The 26,856-nt window shown below is 34.1% G+C and overlaps 1 protein-coding gene across 5 annotated transcripts in view; it reads left to right on the top strand.

The window, feature by feature from the left end:
* The window catches only part of GOLGA4 (golgin A4), a 60,135-nt gene that overhangs the window by 29,641 nt on the left and 3,638 nt on the right, over positions 1–26,856 (top strand). For all 5 annotated transcript variants that reach the window (XM_063304079.1, XM_063304075.1, XM_063304074.1 and 2 more), the window contains 12 exons: positions 5,167–5,345; positions 5,467–5,598; positions 7,382–7,537; positions 9,456–13,690; positions 14,733–14,854; positions 17,878–18,008; positions 19,210–19,323; positions 21,116–21,136; positions 21,298–21,366; positions 21,887–21,962; positions 23,424–23,527; positions 26,437–26,523. In XM_063304079.1, the coding sequence (XP_063160149.1) occupies positions 5,167–5,345; positions 5,467–5,598; positions 7,382–7,537; positions 9,456–13,690; positions 14,733–14,854; positions 17,878–18,008; positions 19,210–19,323; positions 21,116–21,136; positions 21,298–21,366; positions 21,887–21,962; positions 23,424–23,527; positions 26,437–26,523 (5,426 nt within the window). The remainder of the gene's footprint in view (positions 1–5,166; positions 5,346–5,466; positions 5,599–7,381; positions 7,538–9,455; positions 13,691–14,732; positions 14,855–17,877; positions 18,009–19,209; positions 19,324–21,115; positions 21,137–21,297; positions 21,367–21,886; positions 21,963–23,423; positions 23,528–26,436; positions 26,524–26,856) is intronic.

The following is a 26,856-nucleotide window of genomic DNA, read 5'->3' as shown; positions in this document are numbered from 1 at the left end:
ATGAGATCATCTGTGTTGTGGTGGTCGGAAATTTGTGTACTAAAATCTGGTGCGGACTTTCTTCAGATTAGGAGCCAGATTCATCAACGTGCATTATCACTTCCATGCTCGGGATCATTTTGTCTCTCCACTTTCTTCTCTCACCATTAATACTTGTTTTGTATCATAACTTTGGTGTGTTAAGCCATGTTTTCATTTGCTGGTTTACAAAAGGACTCTACTCCCTTTAAATGCTATTTGATTGGAAGATACACAGTGAGAAAATAGAGAATACTGAATGACAGATTGTTTGAGGAGGGTGTATTGTACATCTGCTAATTACAATTTGCAGGGAAATTGTAATGACTGCACTGGGTCTCCTTTGAGCCTAATCAGTCCTTCCACTAACCACCTCTTTGCAGTACTCTGCAAAACAATGCAACTGTTGGAGCGTTAGAAAGCAGAGTGGAATGCAAAACAACAACGTTAAATGATAATTACTTTTTGAAAGACTTAATTTCTATTCTATATTGTTCTAATGATGCAGTTTATTAGGGATGTGCAAAATGTTTCAAATGTTTTTGAATTTAAAGTACCCCTTTTTGAGTGCAGCAGCTTGGATCATTTTTGAAGTGTTTTGAGCTCAGACTATACAGACTGTTTTTGATGGGAGATGGGACATTTTGTGCTTGGCACAGGACATTTTAAAATGAAAACTTCAAATTTAAAAAAATGCATACACATCCATACAGTGTACTCCTAGGACTTTGTATAAATATAATGGACAAGTCCTTACAAAAAGCAGTTATAAGACAATAAATCCATTATAAGACAATAAGTTCATAAAACTTCATATGTAAGATGGTTACTGCAACTTTTGGTTCTGTACCAATGAATATATTGCATTAAAATCTCACTAAGCATCTAATCTTTTGCATCCACACATGCCAATAAGTGAATCATGGTGCCTTTCCCAAGCCTTGTATGAACAGGATTGGGGTAAGGGTTTCTTTATTTTCATCACTAAACTGTTGCTTGCGGCAAGCTTTATAAAGTAAATTATATGCTTCTCAGGCAGTATCTAAAGTGGGAGTCCTTAATTCATTGCAATTAATTATTTTAATGCAATGAAATATTTGGCTTCTTGTTGTAGAATTTGCTCGTAGGTAATATATTGCTAAATTTTAGCATTATCAGCATTAAATATTTTTATTGGAAAACACTGAACATGCACTGCATTACAAAGTTGCAGTCAATATTAAATTCTTTTCTTCTCTGCATGTGAAATTTATATTTCCTAAAACAACACAAAACATTTAGTGATCACAAATTCTCTTTTCTAAAGTTAGACAGTGTAGGCTGCTTGAAGGTAGGACATTATAGTTTTGATTAGTATGGTTGTATTTTACTGTTGTATACTCACATTTCCTACATATTCAAATAAACAAAATTAACATTTCTTAGTCTGTATAGCTTTGTCCCATGCTGCTTTCACCACTAAATGCAGTTGAAGACATCATCATTTAACATGACATGGATGACTTAAGAGAAAGAGAAAGATAGCTTTTACTGTATCAACTCTGGTTATTTTTTAAAAAAAACTTTTTAGCAAGCTTTCAAATTACATATGATCAAATCAGAGAAAAACAAGGAGTTACAGTACCTTAGAGCTGGACTTTAAATATTTTAAAAGAAGTTATCTCAAAAGGAAACTGCAAATTGGACACATCTTTCTTTTACCAATTCAAGAGGAAAGAGAAAATATATTGTTGAGCTCTCACAAAATATCATTATGTGGTTCATCATTCTTCATCCTTTCTCATGTTGGTACAGTATACGTTTAGATGACAGCCTGATAGAATGAAAGATAGGAAATAAATGAGATTATTTTACTAGACCAGTTGGAATAAGGACCTCTGTTCTTGTTGGGAAAAAAAGTCAAAGTTCCCCACAATAGTTTTGCATTACCACAAGCAGATAAAACATGACATCCAATATTTACTTTCACCAAGTTCAGCAGTTCTTGATGGAAGACTTCTGTGCTCAACATGGGTTTAAAAATTGGATGAGTTCCTTTAAAACAGAGTTGGACCAGTAAAAGTGAATCCTCTGTATTCACTTACTCCATTCATAGGATTTCCTTGCATAGTATGTTTAGAAGACCTCAATATGAATTGTGGATTTGTAAACATATTACAATTACACTATTAATATAAGCTTGTCAGTCAGGTCTTTAGTTCCTTAGATGTTATCCTGGGATTCTTTGAGACCTTGCAAAGTATTACATGCCTTGCTCTTGGTGTGATCTTGATTGGTCGACCACTCTTGGAGAGGGTAACAGTGGTGTTGAATTGCCTCCATTTGTGCAAGGTCTGTCTTGACAGTGGACTGGTGGAGCCCAAACTCCTTGGAAATAGTTTTGGAAGCTTTTCCAGCCTGCTGAGCATCAACAACTGCTTTTTGGAGGTCCTCCAAAATGTCCTTTGTTTGAGCCATAACACACTTCCACCATACCTATATGGTGAAGATCAGACTTTGATAGTGAATACTCAGAATTCTGTTCTTTAAGTAAGGCAGGACCTCCCACATTCACACTTGATTATCATCTCATTGATTGAAACACATGAGTCTAATTTCCACTTCAAATGAACTGATAATCCCAGAGGTTCAACTACTTTTGCCACACACACATATGTAGTTTACAAACACTGAAAATTCAAAAGGGTTCATAAACTTTTAAGCACAAACTGGCCAGTGTAAAGGATTGTGGAAGTTATAGTTTAAACATTTTGAGGGCATCGGTTTGTCTGCCCAGAACCTAGGCTTAATTAATCATATTTGATTTTTGTTTCAAGTTTTTTTGCTGAATATCTTAAGCACTCAAGTGAGCATATCTCCTATGTGACATGGCAGTTAGACAGGCTTAACATAGGCTTACTTCTGCTGTTTGTGAAAACTAGACTTAAATTATGGTTGAATTGCTTAAGGAAAGTAATTAGTGCTATTGTAAATATTTCCTGTTTTCCCAAAGATAGTAAGGATCAGAGTATGTTCAATTCAGTGGAGATGTATCTTATATATCTAGGTCAGCCTGTAATCTGATGTCTTCCACCTGTGTTGGATTACTAGCACAGTCATTTTGGGAGTTACAGACAGCCTTTCTCAACCATTTGACCCTGGAGGAACCCTTGAAATATTTTTCAGGCCTCAGGTAACCCCTGCACATTCAGGCTCAAATATAGGCCAGAAGTTATAAAATTATTATATTCATTTCATATGTAGGCCTGTATATATGCATTAACAGTGTTCTTAAACTAAAAATAAAGAATGAAACTTACCTCTTCAATGTGAAGTTGCCTGAATTCATTTTTTAAATAAATCGTGATCTCTCAGGGAGCCCCTAGTGACCTCTTGTAGAACCCTAGGATTCCATGGAACCCTGGTCAAGAAACCCCGCTCTAGAGAGTACCATCTTGCAGAAGATCTAGATAAAAACAATGGCCATTTCCTGTGGAAATGTTAAAAATATAGAAATTTAAAAGTTTTTCTTGAAAACAAGTAAGTTAGTATACCAAAAAAGAAAGAAAGAGAAAGAGAAAAAAAGAAAGAAAGAAAGAAAGAAAGAAAGAACACCTTACTTCAGAACTAGTTTTATAGTTTGGTATTGAGATAAACATTGAATGAATAAAAGTGAATTTGGATACTGTAAATTTGTATGTGTGAGTGTCTATGTGTATTATTTATGAGATGATATACCTTTTTTATTAGCACTGACTACCTTGAATAGAAATAACATGTATTTCTGCTTATATGTTAGAATGCCTGAGATGCATACAATTTTACTTTTTAAGAACCAGAATGTGTTCCTGTGATGTGTTGTTTCCTTATGGTTTTCATGTTCTTTTCTTCAGCTCTTTGTCCTTCTGCTTGCCTAGCATTTTTCTTGATGTTGTGTGCTTGCAGTTGTAGTAAAACAGAATTGCATGTTGCTGGATTATTGCATTTGAATAGTGAATCCTAATTTGCATTGGAAGTGTTTCTGGCTACTCTGCCTATGGATTTAAAAATGTATTTCCTTTTAATTGATACCTCAGGTATTTATTTATTTATTTATTTATTTATTTATTTATTTAAAACTGTCCAACAGCTGAAGTACTCTGTCAGTTTACAATAAAACACTAAGAAATGCACAAATAAAATCAAAATGAAAAAAATGAAAACACCATACAAACTAGGCGGCGTCGAAATCTAAAACAGCAAAAATTAAAATACAATTAAAAGCAAATTTAAAAGCCTAGGAAAATAGAAAGGTCTTCACCTGGCATTGAAATGAAACTAATGTGCACACTAATTAAACTTCTTTGGGGAGAGAATTCCATAAATAAGGTGCCACCACAGAAAAAGCTGTCTCCCTTGTAGAGATCCACTTCACATCCTTTGACAAGGAACCTAGAGGAGGGCCTCATTAGACAATCTTAAGGTCCAAGTAGGTACATATAAGAGAAGGCACTTCTTCAGGTAACCTGGTCCTGAGCCATTTAGGCTGTAAACATCAAAACAAGCGTTTGAATTGGACCAGAACTGGACTGGCACCCAGTGTAAATAGCAAAGTACTGGTGTAAAATGTTCATATCAATCAATCCTGGTGAGTAGTCTAGCCCCTCTATTTTGAATTGAGTGAAGTTTCTGGACCATTTTTTGCCATTTTCTTCTCTTACGTTCCAAATCACAATGTGCCGTATGCTGTTGTCATCATAAATGTTGGCCTCCACTGCCCATCATGACTTTAGTAAGATGGATATAGGCATGCCACTTGCAGCATTCCTTGCTAATGGCATGAACAATATTGGCATTTTTTTTGCACATTTTAGTCAATATGCTACAAGCATAACCAAAGCCCAGTTATGTCCAAGCCTCCTTACAATATTACACTAAATATGCAATCCAGGTGTCTAATTTAGAGACCACCTTACAAGCTAACAGTGTTCCCACCAAATTGATGGTACATGAGTTTTATTGAAACTCACATAGGAGATTTAAAAAATGGATACTAAATACAAAGCAGAACCTAGTACTTTGTTGTTGTTTTTAATTAATTCACTAATTCAGTGAGAACATAATCTCTATTTGAGAATTTTAATTCTAGCCTGAATTTTCACAATGTAATTGTGGGGTTTTTTTCTACAGCATTTGAAGAGCTTGAGAAGGCTTTAAGTGCAGCCCAAAGGGCTGAAGAAGCACACAGGAAATTGCAAGCAGAAATGGATGAAAAAATCAAAGCTGTTGAAAAAGCAAATGAAGAAGAACGTGTGACCCTTCAACAGGAATTAACAAGGGTGAAGCAGGAAGTGGTTAGTATTATGAAGGTAAATATAGAATTTAATTGAAATAAAATATGAAAATCAATATAGATTCAAAATTAATCATGATAATACTACTGTAACAGAGTCTAATTTTTATTTTATATTTTTGTCTTTAAATTTGCAGAAATCTTCAGAAGATCGATTTATTGAGTTGGAGAAATTACATAAAAAAGAACTGGCCAGCAAAGATAAAACACTAAATGACAGATTACAAATTCAAGAGCAGAAATTCCAGGAAAAACTGAAAACAGCTCTTGTAAGTATGGGCTTTTTAAAAACAACAGAATTAAATTTCAGTAAAAGGAATAGGTGAACAGCTTTTGACTGACAGTAAAAGGATAAAAAGACTGGTGTTAGACCTCTGTAGGAACAACACTGTAAAACAGAACACTATCACTGAGAAGACTTTTTGATTCTGTTCACACAACATGCTAAGCTAAAAAGTGTGTTAATGAATTTCTGCCACTACTTTCCCCATCTCTAGTTGTATACACTACATTTTACGACTTACTGTAAGTTTCCATAAATTGGGATGTGTGATTTATGACAAACCTTGAAAAGATATCCTAGTTCATGGAAAACTGTTTTGGGTTTTAGATGATACAGTAAGCTACAAAGCTTAATTAAAAAGGGGGGGTTGTTTACTAAGATTTGTGTGTTTGTGTGTATATGTGGGAAAACATTGGGATATATATTCTTGAACTGAGTGTTTTAGCTGAGCACCTTCTAGGAACACTGTCTTTTTTTATTAATTCTGCTCTTATCTTGGATGGTTTTGAACGGCTTGGGGGACAGTATCTGAAGAAATCCTGATATAGGGCCAGGTTGGTATGAGGCCACAATTACTGCCAGGTAACTTGGTTTCAAGCTGAATAGTATTTTAAAGCTAAGCATAATTAATTGAGCTTGAATTATAAGCCAATGGCTTATAGTACTATTTATGTATATGATTTCATTGCCATATTCAGTAGCCTGGTTGTGGATGTTCCTGAATCATCTGAAAGGGTAGCATCATTACAACATATTATAATCAGTCTTAGAAGTATATGATACAGCTACCATGTAAACCAGAATTCAGCTCTATGTTCTACATATTAGGGAATTTTGAAAATGCTAGTTTGTTTTAAATTTTAGTTTTCAGTTTAAATAAAAACTTGATGTTTTTGGGGACAGATAATCTGTGGTTTCCAGTATGAAGCCATTCATAGTTTCTAGTTTTGTGAAGTGAAACAGCTATTTCACATTGGCAATCCCCTATATGATGAACGAGGGCAAATTGGAATTATTTTTTTAATTAAACATTTTAAAAGAAAAAATAGACAAAGAAAAAATACACCCCCCCAAAGGGAAATAGAATAAAACACATAATGAATAAATAAGAAATTTAAAAATATTGTGAAACTGAATAAAATTGAATATGTTAAGAATTTTCAGTAGCATTAGTTTGAGTTTATATAGCTAAATCACATCATTTAGTTCATTATTAAAATTAGTATATAAACATCAACAATAGTAATCAATACAGTATAATACAGTATAAAATGTGATGCAAAATAGCACATTACAGTAATTTCTGCCAGTCAGTAAAAGATTTATTTTTATCTAGTCTTATCCTGATCATTAAGTACTTTATAATTGAGTACAAGTACTTAATATTAAAACATTACATTAATAGAACCTAAATTTCAGATGAGGAACAAGCCAGTGAATGGCAACACCAGAGCCCTTTCAATATACGCTGTCAATTTTTGCTGCATATAGCAAAATATGTACATATAAAATATACAATACGAAATATGTATATCTGACAGCATATATACATATGGTTAGTTAACAAGCGAGCTGTGAAATATAGAGGATTTGCTGTCCTTTCTTCATTCTAAATATTGTCCGCATATTCACATGGTTATATGAAAATCTTAAGATTATAGGCTTTATTATACTTCCATTAAAAATCAGTAATTCTTCTAATACTGCTTATGCATTAATGATGATATGTTAGTTTGCTTTTTTTAGAAGAGTTTTAATTCTTGACACAGGAAAAATGCCAGAGTGATCACCTACAGGCAGTGAAAGAAAAAGAACAACAAGGTTTATTAGCTTTAGAAGAATTAGAATTGCAGAAGAAAGCACTACAGCTGGAATACAACAAAAAGCTTGAAGATATGCAGCAGGAAGTAGAAACTTTCAAAACAGTAAGTAAAAGACATGGAATGTTTTTGTTTCTCTTTTTGCTTGAAACTAAAATGTAATTGCTCAGGTCTCTTTAGAAGGGAACTAAGCCCCAATAGGAATGTTAAAACTCCTTCAGTGGTTCCCCTGGAAGTATAGTACAAGAAGCTTAGAGAAATAATTTGAGGTAGATAATAGAAATGGTTAGGGAATATCATCAGATGTTTGACTCCACTTGCTTGGTTGTGCGTGTTCAGCTGTGTATCTATTTGTATACAGTAGCTTATTTTTATGTAACACTGATGTTTTCTAGGTTACTTCTGTTTCATTTCTTCTTTGTGTATTCTGCTTGATTGGGGAAGTTAACAGATATAGTCTATAAACATGCCATGTGATGATCTGTGAACAGCATCTAACACAGTGGCACAAAATAAGTGAATACAGTACAAGGAGAGCAATCTCACCTCAAATTCCTGTTATAACTATAGTGACCATATTTTCTTGGAAAAAATAAAGGACAAACCTGAAAAAGGGGCAAATCCGAAAGAGGTTCATAGAGATAAAAATTTTTAAATGTTTATGTTTATAAGTTTGCTTTATGAAGAAAAATTCAAGAAAAACTTTACAAAAATGCATATTCTAATAAAAATATCTTAGATCAGAATATGCAAATATATTTTAAAAAGACAATTCAATTTCCATATTTTTACATGAATGTGAAACACTGTACATTGAATGGTACCATTTATACCGTAAAAGTTAAATAACCAAAATAAAGAACACAAGTGAGTTTTTGAAAAACAAATAAATCTAAAGGGCAACTTTCTGAAATAAAGGACTGTCCTTGATAATAAAGGATGTATGGTCACTGTAGTTATATCTTTTTTGTCTTATTCTCCCCTTCCTTTAATAGGCTTGGGAGCAGACTATAAGGCTTGTGACTTTTCTCCTTGAATTAACTATCAGTATCTAAGCTAAGGAATGACATCATTTTCTATTTTTGATAAATATTTTGTTTCTTATTATTCATCCTTCAGGAACATTATTAAGTAATTCAGTGGGTGAAAGTGATTTAGTGAATGTGAAATTTTTAATCCAGATCCAGGATATTGTATGCCTAAGAACCTAGACATTTGTGGGCTAGCTCACAATGAAGGTATGGGCATATGGGCAAAAGCAATGTGCCTATTTGATGAGAGAGTTCTAATCTGATAGGCTTCCTGTACAGTTTAGTAAAACTCTTAATATGCCTCTTAAGTCCTGGTGATAGTCAGTAGCTTGAAGATGTATAAGGCTGGGATAGATAACCTTTCTGCTGTATCTTTGGAGCTCTCTTAAGCAGTGGAGAAAGAATCAACTGTACGAAAAGGGCTAATGTAAGGAAGCCCTTATTTTGCAGGGACCTAGAGAAATGCCCAGTTGCCCTTACCATCCATGTTAATGATGGTGCGCAAATGTGGATGATTTCATTTCACATATGGAAAATTCTGAGGAGATAATTTTCTTCTGGCTTTCTTTTCTTCATCAAGTTTCTGAGTTCTTGCAGTCATTACTGTGGTAGAATTTGAGAATTTTACTCATTAGTCTACTGTAGAAAATAATTAGTTCATATTAACCTTATCTAAAGTGTGATACTTTTAGGTGCTTTTCTTATGTTTTGGGTGCAGAGAAATTTATTAATTTTATATAGATCAAACCTACATAGAATTAACATTTTTTCTTATGGGTATAACTGTACTTGAAGCTAAATAATTTTAGCTTTTATTCCATTCATCAGAATAAGAAACAACATAGCGTATGTTTAATTTTCCCATTTAAATAATTAGAATCTAGTTATGCATAACATGTAAGTAGATCATGTCTTCTGGTATTTTACATACATATTTTTTTTAAAAATCAATAAATTATATTCATTATATTTTCAACTAATCTTCTTAACAGAGAATTCTTGAGTTGGAAAGTTCCCTTACAAAGTGTCCACAAAATGATAAAAACCAGTTGGAAGAACTGGCTGCTCAAATAGAATCAGAAAAAAATGAGCACAATAAAGAAATAGCTGCTATGATTGAAAAACATAGAAAAGAAATTGAAGATGTGAAGCAGCAAGAACAACAACTTTGGAGAGAACAGCTTGACATATTAACCCAGCAACAGCAATCAGAAATGGAAAAACTGAGAAAACATCATGAAGAAGAAATGGCTAAACTATTAAAAGAAAAAGAGGCTGTATTTCATGCCCATATAGAAGAGATGAATGAAAAAACTTTAGAAAAGCTTGATGTGAAACAAACAGAGCTAGAAACACTTTCATCTGAATTATCAGATGCTCTGAACAGCCGCCAGAATCTTGAACAATATCTGTTGAAGTTAAAAGAGGATGTAGATAAAGCAAAGCTGGAATTTGAGGCAAAACTTGATCAGCAAAAGAATAATCATAAGGAACAAATTGAAGCTATTTTTAAAGACCAGGAGGTAGTTGAGAAAACATTTAAAGAAGAAATTAATCAACTCAAGCAACTCTTGGAAGCAAAAGAAAAATGTCAAGATGAATCAGAAGAACAACAGAAAAAATTGAAAGAATCTCTAGTAAAAGCAGAATCACAATGTAAAAAAGTGTCTGCAGAATTAGATGTCTTGTGTCAGTCCAGGGAAGATAATGCAAGTATTTATGAAAACAAGTTAAAAGATTTGCAACAGGAATTGGAAATTATAAAAGATGAAAAATCAAAACTTGAAGAACAGATTGTAAAAACTGAAACCCAGTTGAATGAAATCAAGGCTGAGTTAGATTCTCAGATATCCCAGGTAAATGATCTGAAACATGAACTGGAAGAAGAAAAGAGAGAAAATATACAGAAAACCTCATCTCTGACAGAAAAGTATGAATCACAGTTAAGAAACCTTGGAGAAGAGGTCAGTCAGGTAAAGAGTCATTGTACTGACAAGGAAAGTGAAATTGGACAAGTAAAGAATCTCCTGAATCAACAGATTGAAAAGCATAGACAGCAATTATCAGCCAAAGAAGAAGAAATTAGTGCTTTAAGAGATGAATATGAAATCAAGTTAAAGCAGCGAGAGAGAGAGACAGAGCAAGCTAAAGAAAAAGCAAAAAAAATGTGTGAAGTATTTAAGCAAAAGCTTTCAGAACAAGAAACAAAACTAAAAAAAGAGATTGAGAACAAACAGTTGGAGCTTAGTCAGAAAGAGAAGCAGTTCAATTCAAAAATGCTGGAAATGGCTCATGCCAGTTCAGCTGGAATCAGTGATGCTGTATCAAAGCTGGAGATGAATCAGAAGGAACAATTAGAAAGCATGGCTAAAGCTCACAAACAAGAAATAGATGAAGTTGTACATCTTTGGGAAAAGAAACTAAATCAGCAGGCTGAAGAACTTCAGGAAAAGCATGAAACAGAATTGCAAGAAAAAGACCAGGAAATAAGAGACCTAAAAGAAAGATTGGCCACCTTTAATGCTGAAAGGGAAGGGAATAATGCAGAGATTACATGGTTAAAGGATGAACATACAAAGAAGGACAAAACTATAAATGAATTTCAAGAGCAACTGCAACAGACATTAGCACAAGTGAATCTTCTGACACAAAAAGAAATTGATTTGAAAAAACAACTTGAAAAATTCAAGAACGATCTTAGTTTTTCTCTGACAGAGAAAATAGCACTACAGGAACAGCTTAATGAAATAAAGATAATAGAAGAAAAAAAGAAAAATGAAGTTTTTGAACTGGTGGATAAATTGAAAAGGTCTGATGCAGAACTCCAGGCCTTGAAGTTGTCACATTTTAAAGAACAGGAGAATTATGAGAAAAAATTAGAGGGGGAAATAAATGAGTTTCAACAAAAACAAGCTGAATTTGAAAAATTCAAAGGGGATACAATTGTACAACTGGCTGAGTACCAGCAAAAAGCAGAAGCTTTATTGCAAATAAAAACTAGTGAATTGATTGAACAATGCAGTGAAAAAATTTCTTTGGCAATAGTTAAAATTGCTCACTGTCAGCAACAGACAATAACAATTAAAGAAGGAATATTAATTAAAACTGGTCAAATTCCAGACCTAGAAGCTCAGCTTAAACAAATAACAGAGAGTCATGTAACTTTAAACAGTAGTTTACAGGAATCAAAAAAGCACTTGGAGGAAAAGGAAAAATTGATGATGGCTATGAAAGCAGATGTGGAAAAGCTTCTGACAGAAAAAGAACTATTGGAAAAAGAAGGTTGTCACCAGCATCAAGCAGCAACAGAAAAGGAATCTTGCATCACAGAGCTGAAGAAAGAATTATCTGAGTATAGTAATGTTGTCACTTCAATGAGGGAGGAGCTAAATGAGAAGAAAGCAGAAATCACAGGTCTTAACAAACTTGTTAGTGAATTGAACCTCAGACTTGAAAAGAGCATATCAGAAAAAGAAGCTGCTACAACGTTGTTAAACAAGCAACACAAAGAAAACCAACTGCAGTTACTGAATGAGATGGAGGTCTTATCTTCCAAAGTTGGAACACTGAGTGAAGAAAAAGTTACTGCGCTGGAACAGGTAGACCACTGGATGAACAAGATGTCAGAATGGAAGAAGAAAGCTCAGTTAAGATTTACACAGAACTATAATACTATTAAGGAATTACAAAACAAGATTGAACTGAGTAATAATCAAGCTAGTGAAAAAGAAGAGGAATTGAATAGAATGAAGGAAGAGTTTGATAAACAAACCAAACAATTAGAACATTTAAAAACCTTAATGGAACAAAAGCAGATCAGAAAAGAAAAACAGGAATCTGATTTGGTTGCAGAGGTAAAAATCCATACGGCAAGAATTGCTGAATTAGAAGAGCATATTGCTCGGAAAACAACAGAAAATGATTCTTTAATGGAAGAATGTAAAAAGTACCGTGACCAGGACAGTGAGCAAAAAGAAGTGGCACAACAACTTCAACAGGCTCAGGGGGCATTAGTGGACAAAGATAACAGGCTGAAAGAGGTGGAACAAAAAGTGCTAACTTTTGAGAAGAAAATACAGGTTATGGAAATCGACCTTGAAGAAAAATCAAAAGAATTTGAAGGAACAAAATTGGCTCTAATGAAAACCAAAGAGGAAGAATTAAAGGCTTTAGAAGAAAGGCTTATTTCAGAAACAACTTCTAAAATAACAGATCTGAAAAAAAAAGCTGAACAAAAAATTGCTTCTATTAAAAAGCAGTTGACATCTCAGATGGAAGAAAAAGAACAGCAGTATAGGGAAGACATGGAAAAGCAATTACAGCAACAATTGCAAGAAAAAGAGAAGAAAATTATGTCTTTAGAAGAAAAGATTAAATCAGACTCAGAGTTAGAAAAAGAGTTGATACAGAAAGTAGAAACCATAAATGTTTCTGCAGAGCAAGATAAAGTCCATGCCTTAGAGAATATGCAACAGATGTATGAATTAAAAATTGATATTTTAAAAAAGAATTTGTTGGATAAGGAGAGGTTACTCGAGAAGTATAGTGAGGAAACAAACACATCTCATATTTCAAAGGTGGAGGCTCAGGCGCAACAAGAGGAACTTCTTAAAACGAATCAAGAAGATAAGAATAAAATTGAAAATCTTAAACAAGAACTTGAGGAACAGATTAAGAAACAGACTTTATTACTTGAACAACATACCAAGTATGATAGTGAATTAGCAAATATCAAAATAGAATTGAAAAGCAGAGAAGAAAAACAACAAAATATGGAGAATGTAATTAAAGACTTGGAAAAAAAGCTGCAAGAACAGGAGGAAGAAGGACAGTCTTTGCAACAAAAGATACACCATTTTGATGAGGATTTTATGAAAGAGAGAGAACAGCACAGGACTGAGATGGAAAATAGGATTTCAGGATATGATGAGAAATTAAACAGATTGCAAGAGCAGGTGGATGAAAGAAGTGGCCTTATAAAAACTTTGGAAGGAAATATAGAAGAAAAGACTAGATCAATCCTTGAACTTCAGAAGATGCTTGATGAGATGCAGACTCAACAAAAGGATTTGCAAGCTACACTGAAACAGACAGAGCGGGAGAAACAGGAACAGCATAGAGATTTGATTAAGCTTCAGAAGGATTTGCGAACCTTGCGGAAGGAACATCAGCAAGAGCTGGATATAATGAAGAAAGAATCTATAGAAGAAATGGAACAAAAGATAAAGTAAGTTATCGCTAAGTTCCTTTAAGTAACTGTTAACTTTTTAATGAAATGTATGAGGATTAAAACTGAATGAAATAAAGCTTATGATCAACATTATATTCCAATAATGGATATATGTATTCTCTGTTATTCATAAGCAGCAATGCTCCCACTAAAAAAGAAAAGGGAACAAGGCCTGCTGTTGAAATCCATTGAGAACTTTATGAAGACCTAAACTCAGTTTGGATGAACATTTCTCAATTTAAAATAAGTCCAGATATGAAAAGGCCTATTATCCACATATGCAATGCCTTTTACTCCTTCGTTTGTGGTACAAGCAATCCCATCAGAAAGACACCTGAGTTATCAATGATGTCCCATTTCATGCAAACCAATAACTACTTGTACTTGCTTTAGAACAAGCCAAAATGTATCTTGTTCTGAACTTCACAAGTTCAAATAAAAATCAGAAATTATGATTATTTAAAAGGTTCTATCTCTAGTTGCTTACCATAAAGATGCCACATAAAGAGGTAAAAGACTAATTCATAACACAGCTTATGAGCTGAGATATGATCATTGGAATGTGACCATCATTTAGGCATAAGCCTAAATTTATACAAAAGAATTGAGTCCTTTACACGTATATTGTGTTCCCAACAATTATTCATTTAAGATGGATGCTAAATATAGAGTTCCTGGGTTTCAGTATATAGTTCAGTCCTAAATATATTTACTCACAAGTTCTGTTTAGTGGAGCTTGTTCCTAGATAAATATGTTTGGGTTTGTCCCTTGTTTGAGCTACATACATATAAATACATGAACATAATATGTTTTACATTAACGGTATGTTCTCCTAAATTTTCATTGCAGTAAAAATCTAAAGGAACATACCTCATTTTTATAAATACTGTATGGAAAAATAGTATAATTAAATGTTTTAATCACTTTATTATCCACTATAACCCTGTGTGTAAGAAATGATTTTTTTTTTAGATTTTTGTACTATGATGATGTTTGAGCTAAAAAATCTTAATTTCTTGTATTGTTATATCTTAATAGATATGAACAGGAAGACATTGAATTGAAGCACAACTCCACATTAAAGCAGTTAATGAGGGAATTCAATACCCAACTGGCACAAAAGGACCAGGAATTAGAAATGGCTGTAAAAGAAACCATCGGTGAGTTACAACAATATACCCTGTACATCTCAAATGCCCACATTTCCTGTAAATCCAAATATCAAATACGTTTTTGTCAGAAAATTAGGGGTAGCATTTTCAACACAATGCTCTGCAGCTGTCTTGGACTGCAAATGACATCACCCACAGCCAACTAGACTTGCAGGATGGGGATGATGAAAGATGCTATCCAACATTTCCAGAAAGCACTATATTGGAAAAGACTGATTTTATAGAGCAAACTCCCATAGATTTGGGGAACGGTCTGGGTTTCAACAGGTTTTTTTTTAATCTGTTCAGATAGAGCTGTATCTGTGACATAGAACAATTTGTAGTTTTAAGTGTGAGAAAAGGAAAATATAACATGTTGTGTGGCAGTTGAACATGCTTATTAAATTTGTCTTTGAAAGCAAATTAGATAGTTGCATGTAATTGTAATACTTCGGCAAAGTTGTTATCTTGATGGTAATTATTTGGTATTCTAGGTCCAAGACATATATACCACAACTTTATTTCAGCCCATTTAATATTTACATTGTGATAGGAAAGAGTAGGTATTGAAAGCCACCTATATCTGTGTCTTCATTAGGCCTGAAAGTGAATAATCTTAACAAGTAAACACAGTGACCTCTGGGTATAATTACTTTGACATTAAAAGTTAAAAGATACTTTTTCTCCCGTAGACACCCTCTGAAAAGTTTATTTGGATGTTGGTTGGAGGTGCTATTGATCAGTGTGAGATGGATTGCAGAAGAATTTTTCTGGGAGGAAGGAATTATTTAGAATTTTGAATGATTCATCCCTCCTCCTAAAAACAGTTTGCATTCTAGCTTCAGTCTTGTCTTCTTTGCAAACTCTCAACTATTGATTTATTTTTTCCAAATAAAAATGTAATTTTTGAAGCCTCGTGTGACTTTCACTAGAGTCATCAGCTATTATGTTCATCTTCCACTATCAGTGCATGTTCAGCTGCACATAAGCAAGTATTTTTCTAGAAGGTCCAGCTGATAGTAAACAGGGACATGGGACAATTAAGTGGTGTTAGCTGTTCTTTAGAGAAAAGGCAAGTTTCAGAATGGCTTGGTAGTATTGACTCCTGAGGAAGAAAAGGAAAAGAGAAGAAATAGAACCCAAAGAATTTAAGCACCTAAAAGACTAGGAAAAGTCCAGAAGACGGAAAGTGAGATGAAGATATGTCTCTGGTGCAGAGAAGAGGGAAAGCTGCTGGGACCTTTGTTGGAACTGGGAGAAGAAGCAGGAGAGAAGTACATGTCTGTGTGAGGGTGAACTGCAGATGCAGAGATGCTCCACGGCAAACAAGAACCAGAATAAGCAAGATATTGTGAGGGCAAGGTTTGAACAGTATCCTCAGTAACTTCTTACTTCCCTCTGAATCAGAGTTCAAAATGGTTACAGCTATCAGGAAACCAGAGAAGGAAGGAGGAGTGGAAAGGTAGCTGAAAAATATCTAGTTCCAGTGGTATTGCTTCAAAATGAGATGACTATCAACGCCTGTCCTGGAGGGTTAGACACAAGAAACTCCAAAATGAAAAAGAGAGGAGTTGATGGCTTTGGCTGTGAACTCCAGAACCCAGATACTTCAGAAAAAAGGCACCAAAAGAAACAAGTGACTCTGGGGAGGGAGGAGGAGTGAGAAAGAGATATTAAATAATAAAACTCAGGAATAAAGCAGTAAAGAAGTAAAGAAACAGCAGGCTAGCTAAGGGAGGTAGAGCAATGAAAAAGAAAGAAAAGTCCCAGGTATTCAAGCAGATAAAAATGTTAACAAAACCATGAAAAGAGAGATCTAATGCTAAAAGTGAGTTCATGGTAGAAATTAAAGTAGTGATGGGATAGAGATGAACGAACACTTAGAAATAGAGAAGGTGACACTTAAAATATGAATCCCCATCCTTGTTTCTGTGAGCACTATTTTTATTGTGTGTGTGTCTTTTGTAATAAAGTACTCTTTTTCTAACAAAGCTGCATGCCTTTCCTGGTTTCCTTGGAAACAACCTACAGCACATTTCCCCGAGTGGAAGAGGGTCCACCATAAGTAATAGGAGAAAAAGTGCAAAGTATGACCTTGTTCATGAAGGCCTGTCATATAAGTGTTTGGAGAAATGCAAGGAAGAATAGGGGACAGGAAACTTCCCTTCCATCAACGTCCTTGATTACCACCAATTGTAATATTTTATCTTATTTTGTTTTTCCTTTATTTTTAATGTGTTTCTGTTTGCAAGTGTAATAAAAATAATCTCCCCCCTCCTCCCTCCTTCAGATTCAAGAGAACTCTACCTTGAGTTTTCTAAGGATTTATTACTATTTCTGCTTACAAGTTTTTATATTTTGGCTTGAAGATGTCTGAAATTAACCCAATGTAGGAAATAGAAATCTGGATAAATAGCAGGGCTAGGTGGATTAGTGCCAGTTTACGTTGTTAAGGCACTCCACTTTAGTAACCTTTTCCTTGAGGTGTCAAGTAGCTCCACATTCTTGGCCCTGACACTGGGCCTTGATTCGTAGGGTTTCTGTTCATGTGCTGCACATGCAGGGAAGTTCATTTATTCTTCGGAGAAAAGCAGAAGCAGGGAACCCCTTTGAAGGGGAACTTTGCAGCTGCATTGAGGGAAAGCAGCCCTAAGTTTGGGACATTGCTAATAGTAGTTAAATAGCTATAAAATAAGTCAAAACAGGGGTGATGAGTGAGCTTTAGATTAAAGCTACTGTAATTCCTTGCAAACAGCTTAATCACAGACTTGTTTCCAAAGAATACATTTTCACGATTAAGCTAGGTCTGCTTTTGCATGAAAGAAGAGTCGTAAGACAACTGTTCTGGCATTTTAAAAAAACACAGCTTGTAATAGACTTGTTTTCTTTTTCATATGTTTTCTTTTTAAAATTTCTTCAGGCACAGTAGTTGCTGTTTACTTTTTGGCCATGTCTTGCTGATAGATGGTTTAAATTAGAAAACTAGTTCTGTTGACCTAGCCGTAATAACACTGTTGAATATTTTTAAACAGGTAAAGCCCAGGAGGTTGAATCTGAATTGATAGAAAGTCACCACGCAGAGATAGCTCAACTGCATAAAAATTTTTTAGAAAAGGACAATGATCTGCAAAGGACAGTGAAAACGTATGAAGAAATACTTGAGGTATATATTTGTATTGATAATGTTTGTGTTTTTAAAATCTGAATATAATGGAAAGCTGTTATGCTCCTAATTGAGATTTGTAGACAACTATAGATTGGTGCACAAAAACTACATGATTGTGATATTCATACCTGAAGGGTGTTTAGTATGATAGCTGAATAAAAATACAGTACATCAATCCCTGCACAGAAATGAAATAGTCACAACCAGCCAGCAACCATAAAGTATAATGTCTGTTTTATGAACTGTAAAGTTAGAGATTTAGGAATATAATAACATACCCATGCTTTTGGATTGCTTTTTTTTCTGTTATTGTTTTATTCTTCTCTTTGTTTTATATGCAAAAACATATTTAGAAAGCTTATCCTTTGTATAGAGGCCATTCCAGAATTGGGATAACTAATCGTGTGTCTGTGTCTGTGTGTCTGTATTTCTCTTTTTTACTCCTGCAGTTCTTTTATAGCTCTTTCATAACTTTAATTCACTCTAGCACTTACCTTTAGTGATACCCAACAATATTTGTAAATTGTGGATACATAAATTAGATTTTGTAGTTTTGAGTCATAAGTCCTTTTTGATTTTTGGAAAGGGTCTCCGAAAAGCCCCAAAGGATCAAGGAAGTAACTGAACATTACAAACTATGTCTTATGGGAGGAAGCTTTGCCATCTGTGTACAGCTCAATGCTGGGATTTTTTTCCCTCTTGTTACAGTATGTAACTGTAGTACTGAAGCCTCTGAAGGAAAAAAGAAAACTGAAGTTGTAAATATTATAGGCAGAATATTCTAACTAAATCTTAAAGCATATCAAAGAAACATGCTAAAGCAGAATATGCTCTACTTAGATCATTCAGGTTGCTTTCTTGGGAACACATCTCATTGATTTAAGGTAAAGACATTGCAGTTCAAACCATAGTATGACTAGTATTCATTTTAATAAATGATAAATGAGATTGGCCCTAGTGTAGAATATGGATTCTTTTTTAAATGGTTCAGTAAATGGTTTTTTAAGTGTGTTCATCAATGGTTTTCAGATTTTGAAATAGTATTTAAACGTTTATAAATTAAGAGTACAATATACTTCTGTTAAAACAATAACAAATCAATAGAACTTTTAATATTGAAGCTGATTGGAAGCCAAACTGTATCATACTGTTTTGTAACAAAGTATACATAATGGATTTATTAATATTTATTCTGAAGGCTAGAGAAGAAGAAATGACGAGAAAAGTAAATGAACTGGAAGAACAGCTGGGGAGATTACAAGAGGACTACAAACAAAGATTGGCGGATGAAGAAAGTTGGAACAGTGGCGAAGTAAGTTGGTAAACACATTTTGGAGTTCTTAATTTTGTATTATGTTTTTTATGTTTCCTAAAAAAATGGACTAATTTTATTGCAACTTCATGCATCACAGTTTGCCCATTATATAGTATGTTGGTCTGACAACATTATGAGCATTTTAAACAGAAACATCAGGGTTCTACAAAGAATAAATGTAGAATAAATATAACAGGCTAGGCCTTTTTTTTATTTGAGATACTTCTAAACCTCTTTGCGTATTTACATACATCAGACAATATTGACACTGCCTCATTTAGCTGTAGTCATTATACTCTTTATTTGTCATTCCTGTGCCGTGATAGTAAAGCAGGTCAGGAACTTTACTTCTGCTATTTTGAATCTGTGTAAGTTATAGTATTCTTAATTATTTTTTGGCAAAATGGTTTCCTTGTATTGTTTCAAGTATTTCAGGAACAGAACTATCCTTAGATGTCTTTATTATATGCATGAAGTCAAATTGTGCTAGAGTTTGAAGAAGATTAAGTTACTTGCATTTAGTTTCCCTTTAAATTAATGGGAACAGTTACTCAAATATTAAATCCATTTGATTTAATGGAAACTAACTTTAACAGTCTGGATGTTACCAGTGTTTCATTCTTGTCTTTCCAAGTAATATGAAAGAGCTTCATCCATTACAAAATAAGTTTAGTTGTGCTAAATAGACAAAAAAGAAGCAGTAGCTCCTCCTTCTTTGTCATAGCATTGTGGGTTTTTTTCCTCACGCTAAGATCACTGGGAAAATAGAGAAGTCAGATTTTGCATCCTGACCACTCACATCATTGCAAGAAAATCTTGCAGTTTTAAGCAGTAGGATTAAACACATGTTTTATAGATAAGAGAAAAAAGCTGGCTTCCAGATATGACACAGAATGTTTTTTAACTTTAGCAAGAAATTGGAAATTTTTACCCTGAAATATTTTTCAGGCCTCAGGGAACCCCTGCGCATTCAGGCTCAAATATAGGCCAGAAGTTACAAAACTATTATATTTGTTTCGTGTGTAGGCCTGTATATATGCATTAACAATGTTCTTAAACTAAAAATAAAGAATGAAACGTATTTCTTTAAGTTGCCCAAATTTTAAATAATTTTTAAAATAAAGTGTGATCTCCCAGGGAACCCCTAGTGACCTCTCACAGAACCCTAGGGTTCCACAGGGTTGAAAAACCCTGATCTATATTATAGAATTTGGAACTGGATATGCAGTGGGACTGGCCATCTGTACAATGAAAGGGCATCAAAGTGTTGGTCTCCACTATGTGCCTGATTCATAATTTCACATGAATCCTTTTTCAGAAGTACAGTACAACCTTGCCCAACAGTGTGGGACTGTCAGGCCCAGCTCAAGAACTTCAGAGAATCAGTTCAGCCAAACTTCAGTTCTTTATTTGCTTACACCATATAGATGGAAAAAGCTACTCCACTTAACCTAAGGGGAAATAACCTGGGAAAGCTCTAGGGCAGGCTATTCTGAACCTCTTCATTTTCCCACATTTGCTTTCTGGACTGTGTCTCCTCTTATCTTGTCGTCCTCCTTGGAATGTGCTCCCTCCTTCCTGAGAACCAGCAGCATTACTGAAATCCACCATGGAGACCGTAGTATATCTAGTGTTGCTTTTCTATGTTTCTGGCAGAAGATACCAAATATTAACTACCTGATACCTACGAAGGAAATAGCATAAAGTGGGTGCAAGATAATTTTGCAATATTTTCTGTTGTATTAGGCAGAAAAAGGTATCTTACTAAAAAATTTTTTATCTTCCCTAGGTAACAGTAGCAGAACTTCAGGTAAGAGTGACTTCATAAATACATTCGTCTTTATGTAGCATAATGTCAATTAGGCATTTTCCTTGATGCTTGCAGTAGTGATAAAAAACAAGATTTAAGTTTTGCTGTACAAATTCTCCTGTGTGTGTTTTGCTGAAGAGTGCATATGTATTGCATTTCAGGCCCAGCTAGCCCAAAAGACAACACTTGTTAATGATTCAAAGTTGAAAGAACAGGAGTTCAGAGAACAGGTAAGGAACTAGCTTGGGGAGAAGAGAGGGATATTTAGCTTTAGCTCTAAAATGCATACAACTTTGTAGGGATAATTTGAAACTTTGATCAAATGCTACATAATGCTAATAATTTTCTTTCCCCACCCTGCCTATTACTAAAAACTAAAATCTATTAAAATCTATTAAAATCAAGTTCAGATCACAAACTTTCATGTTTCAAAGATGAATTCTGCTTTGAAGAAAAGAGAATATTCTAGCATATTTTCAAAATTACAATTCCCGGTCTTTTAATTAAATAAAGTGCAACCAATTATAATGGAAATAATGCTTCCATCTTTGCTAGTACAACTTAGCACATTGGCATGGTGGCAAGTTTGAAAGGCATGGATATTATGATTTGAACATTATTTTAACATCAAGGAATAGTGCTGTGGTTGTTTTTAATGTTTCCAACATTCCATAAACTTATCATTAAAACATATTCCAAAGTTAATCTTGGTTAATGATCATTTTGCTTTTTGACTCACTTTATTTTTAGATTCACACATTGCAAGATCAGTTGAAGAATTATGAGAAGGCTGTGTATGTCACAACAGTTGAAACGCCTTATAGAGGTGAGTAATTGACTTGTCATTGAACAATTGAATATAAAGCTTAAGGAAATATTTGTAAGCCTAATTTGGACTGCAGTTCTGTGCACAATTATCTGGCAATAAATCAGATAAAAAATGATTGGGGTATTCATTGTTAAAATAATAGATGGTTTATGTAGTGGGTAATTAATATATAGATTTTCTGTTTCAGTAGCAGTAAGCCATTTTAACATTTGTAAGTTGTGAAAGCGGCATCCCCCCAAAGGGTCAGACATGACTCGGTGCTTGCACAGGGGACCTTTTACCTTTCACAATAATAAGAACACATATATCCTGTTGCCCTTTTGGCCAGTAATTTTGCAGTAGGTTTTCTATAGAATCCCCCAAATTTGTATATATCAAAAGATACTAGAGTAAAATATTGTTTTATTTGTTTATGGAGAAATGCATGCAAAAATATTGCAAGTAGTTATTACATCTTCATAGATTTCTAAGATCTGTAAATATAAGTATAGACATCTGCTATCTATATGAGCAGAAACCTACTTTCATAGATGTTTCATAATAGATGGTTCATATGCAGTTAATGTATGTGTATTCCTAGTTTGGTAAAATACTGGGATCATTACAAATACATAAGGGAATATTTTCTGCCATTTATATTTCATGTACTTAAAGGAAATGAGCATGCATTTTAGTGTTACTGATGTCATGGTATTAATTGTTTGCTTCTGCTTTAATTTTAACATTATGACTTCAATTTTATCTTTCTTGGAAAATGAATGTAACATGAGCATGCCTGGTGCGCAAGTGAGAGCCTATTTATATAAAAGTATCAAAGCAGTATCAGAAATAAGATACTTCCTTAACCACTAGATAACACTTTAGACATATAATTCCCACAGTTATAGAGATTAGAGAAAATTGAAATGAGACACTTTTCAAACAATCTCTGTTTAAAAAGCATCAATAATGATCTCCTTCAGCATGGCAAAGAATAGATGTAGAAAGCTTGAGTGGGGAGTCTGCCCCCTCCCATAATTTTATATAGCAAAAGCTGGCAGTTAATTTACAAAGAACAGATAAGTTGCACCCTATTTTGTTCGATGTTCCTCCAAACTTTTAGGCCAGCTGTAGGCCCTATATCTGAGAAAGATGCTTTATTTTAACATTTCTCTGATATTGGAAGTAAGCTATTCTAATGATTGCTTGAAATGTTTGCTAGGTGCAAAGGGTATATATGTATAAAAGGTTAGAATCTTCCTGTAATAAGGAAAGTAAAACAAGCAGTTTATACCAAGATTGAAGATATTCTGAGGATGTTTATTATGGATAAAGATAGTAAACTGGAACCTCTGTGGATTAAAATCTACGAATTCAAAATATTTTGTAAAAAGATTACCAAATAGGATAAGTATGTAATTTCTTAATAAGCTTGTAGTAACAGAGGTCAGTATAAAGTCCCATTTTCCTTCTATGCAGATGGGAACCTCTGCCATTCGGATGTCTCTCTTTTTGGTGAACCAACTGAGTTTGAATACTTGAGGAAGGTGCTATTCGAATATATGATGGGTCGTGAGACAAAGGTATCCCTTATATTTAGAGCACTTGAATGATCATGCCAATATTCTGAGGAAGGCTGCAATGTTATGATGCCATCACAAGATGAGCCCAAGAAGAACATACTTGGATAAAGAAGGATGATGGGCAGAATGCTCTTTCAAACAAGCATTAGTAAGGAGAGTACATAGTCTACACAATGGTTTCTTGGAACTTTCGGCAAAACTATGTATTTGTTTAAGAAAAAAAATCTCCAAGCAACCTCCAACATTATTTAATTTATTAATTACTATATAAAACACAATAAAAACTATAAAAGTAAGCAGTTAAGATACCAGAATCTTAAACCTGTTCCAGCAGCAAATTGTAGTCATTGCAGTTCTTTCAACAGTGTGACAGTAGATACAATGCAGTGGCATCTGCAATAAACCACAGTGGTGTCAAAATGACTTGTGTGGTGACATCATCACACATGCTGCAATTACATACTTATATCACAAAATAAACTATGGCATTTGCATGAGATAACAAGTATACAAGTCACTGTATTTGCATGATGTCATCAGGCATATGTTACCATTTCTTACCCCAGCCTCTCTGCAGACACCCCTAGACAGATGCTTTAAAATACAGTTTAATTGCTATGATAGTCATAACTTTGATCCATGCTTAAGGCAGCCTCATGAAGAACATATTCTAATAATCAAGGGATGGCTTTATTACTGTGTTTAAAGGAGAACTATCCCCATTTAAGAACAGCTTCAAGGAGGTGTGCCAGTTGAAGATAGGAAAAATTGTTACTCAGGCTCTAGCAAAAGTGAAGCTTGTCGTCATCCTTGGACTTCTGTACATATCTGTTTGAGGGAATGCATTTTCATTCAGGATAGGTTAACTACCTGTTTCCTGGACCAGTGAATACTCTGCCAAGGAGCTCCATATTAATAGAATTCATACCCTGTTGACTGGCTTCAATCCATCTCTGCACCTAGACACTGACTAAAACTGGCATGGCCTTTCCTGATTGATACGGAACAGAGAAATAATGCTGGGCTTCCTTTCCCAAAACACCATTAGAAGCATAACTTGGGGGTAAGGAGGACTTTTATGTGTCTCTAGAACTAGCCATACTAACTTTGTAATCACTTTTTTTTTCATGGTTAAAAGAACCAAAAATTAAAATTTCAGGAAGCTACCTTCTCCCAAAGTAAAAGAAAACTGCATTTTGGTAGACTTTTAATGCAAATTTTAAAAATTCTGTTAGGCTGTATTTACCTAACTTGTGTTGGTATACCAATTGTCCAGCATATTTTTTTATGAATTATTTCTTGGTAAGTGTTCTTAATTTTCAAAGGTTCGTATGTGGACGTGTTTAGATATAACTCCATTAGATAATTAAATCATTTTGCTATGTCTCTCAGTCTTTCATCCTAAACAATTAAATAAATGTTTCAATTCTTTTGATTTCCATGTGTGTATGTGAAAAGGCGTATGCTTAAATCACATAATTGAAAGAGAACATTTTCTGAGGAGATACTTGCAGAACAGTAACTATTCTCATTCATTCTTAGGTGTTCAGATAGTTCAGGCCCTTTTTCTGTATTCTCACATCTTGTTCCCACCCAACCATTCATATTGTAGCAGAATATTTTTTTCTTCCAGACCACAGTAATTGAGAATGTTGCCCTATTTTTTTCCAAAACTCATCCTCCTCCAATTACCACTATTTGGTGGAGGTTAACATACAATTATCAACCTTTCATATGCACCCAGAACAATCTAGATGACACACATCCATGCACTGTGTCATATACTTTAGTCATTTCATTCATAATTTAACCTATACTTTCAGTACCACACATCTATTTATCAAGTCCACTCCACATCAGACCACCTTCAATCAGATTTATAGCAATGCTTAAAGGTTTGTGAGCCCTTTTGAATTTTCAGTATTTCTGCATAAATATGACCTAAAAAGGTGATCTGTTCTCTGCACAAGTCCTAAAACTAGATAAAGAGAACCCAATTAAACAGATTAGTCAAAAACATTATATTTGTTCATTTATTCATATATCTTTTCACTTATATTCCAGATTACAATTCATCACTAAATGGACCTGTAGGCCTTCCTTCACCCACCATGGTTTGGATTAATTGAGGCTTTCACACAATACTTTTAATAGATAAAGAAGCCTTAGTTGTGCCTATATCACATGCTGTGTTCCCTGCTGACAGTAAGGATAGTACATATTTTAACTAGTATGCTGTAAAGTGGGTTTTATCCCAGGCATGTTTACACCAATCTATGCAAACTAGGATCTCTAACCTTGATACTACCTTGCAAGAAAACCTACTTTGAGCCCTATATTGGCAGACAACACTGACTCAGTACAATAGATAAAATAACAGATACTGTTTCAAATGTGAACATTTATAGGGCAGAATTACTGGACATAATTCAGCAAAAATAGAGATGAAAACTTATACTAATTGGGAGAACATTCCAGGATTATGGAAGAAGATATTTCAAATATGTGCATAAACTTAGGCTGAACATCCTCTTGAAAGCAATACATAATTAAATTCCTATTGATTTTAATCTACCAGAATAGTACAGAAGATGTGTTGTCTATAGATTAGTCTTTCTTCTTGACTTCCAGCACTTTTTTTTTCATGCAGAGACTGGGTCTCAGTGTGGAATGTGGAATTTGAATTGTTTAGTAGTAGTAAGTACCGGTACTATAAACTGAGTGAATTTAATACCCTTGATTCACACCTACAAAAAATCATGTTACAAGCTGTTACAGGGTAAGAAACAAATGTGCACTTCTATTTTTTTTTCCACCATGCTTCCATAAGCATTCCTAAGAATAATATATATATAATTTAATAGACCAAATTGAGGGCTTGAATGCTATTCCCTTTGTTCATGTTTTAGACAATGGCAAAGGTTATAACTACAGTGCTGAAATTCCCTCCTGATCAAACTCAGAAGATCTTAGAACGAGAAGATGCACGGACAGTGGTAAGAATTGATAAGAGATTTTGGAGTAACAATTTGGACAATATTGGGAAGATGTTCCTGTGATAGGTGTGACCCACAAATAATAGCACACATTAACATACAGTACTTTCAGTGAATATAATGGTAAAAATATGTGGTGTCTATGCCAGCATATATTTATTTGATATGCCTGCTTCACAGTTAGATAGGAAATCTGAGGAAACTTACACAATGTGAAGACAATCCAGTAAAATTAGGAAAAATGAATTTTTAAAACATTTATTCTCTTTAACTTGTACTAGATGAACAACTGATATTTCAATCCCTTATCCATAGCTTCTAATTTTTTTTAAG

This window comes from Candoia aspera, chromosome 4 (assembly GCF_035149785.1).
Source record: "Candoia aspera isolate rCanAsp1 chromosome 4, rCanAsp1.hap2, whole genome shotgun sequence".
In the NCBI taxonomy this organism is placed as follows: domain Eukaryota; kingdom Metazoa; phylum Chordata; class Lepidosauria; order Squamata; family Boidae; genus Candoia; species Candoia aspera.
Note: the sequence above shows the minus strand (reverse complement) of the source record. Positions and strands in the feature narration are given on the sequence as shown.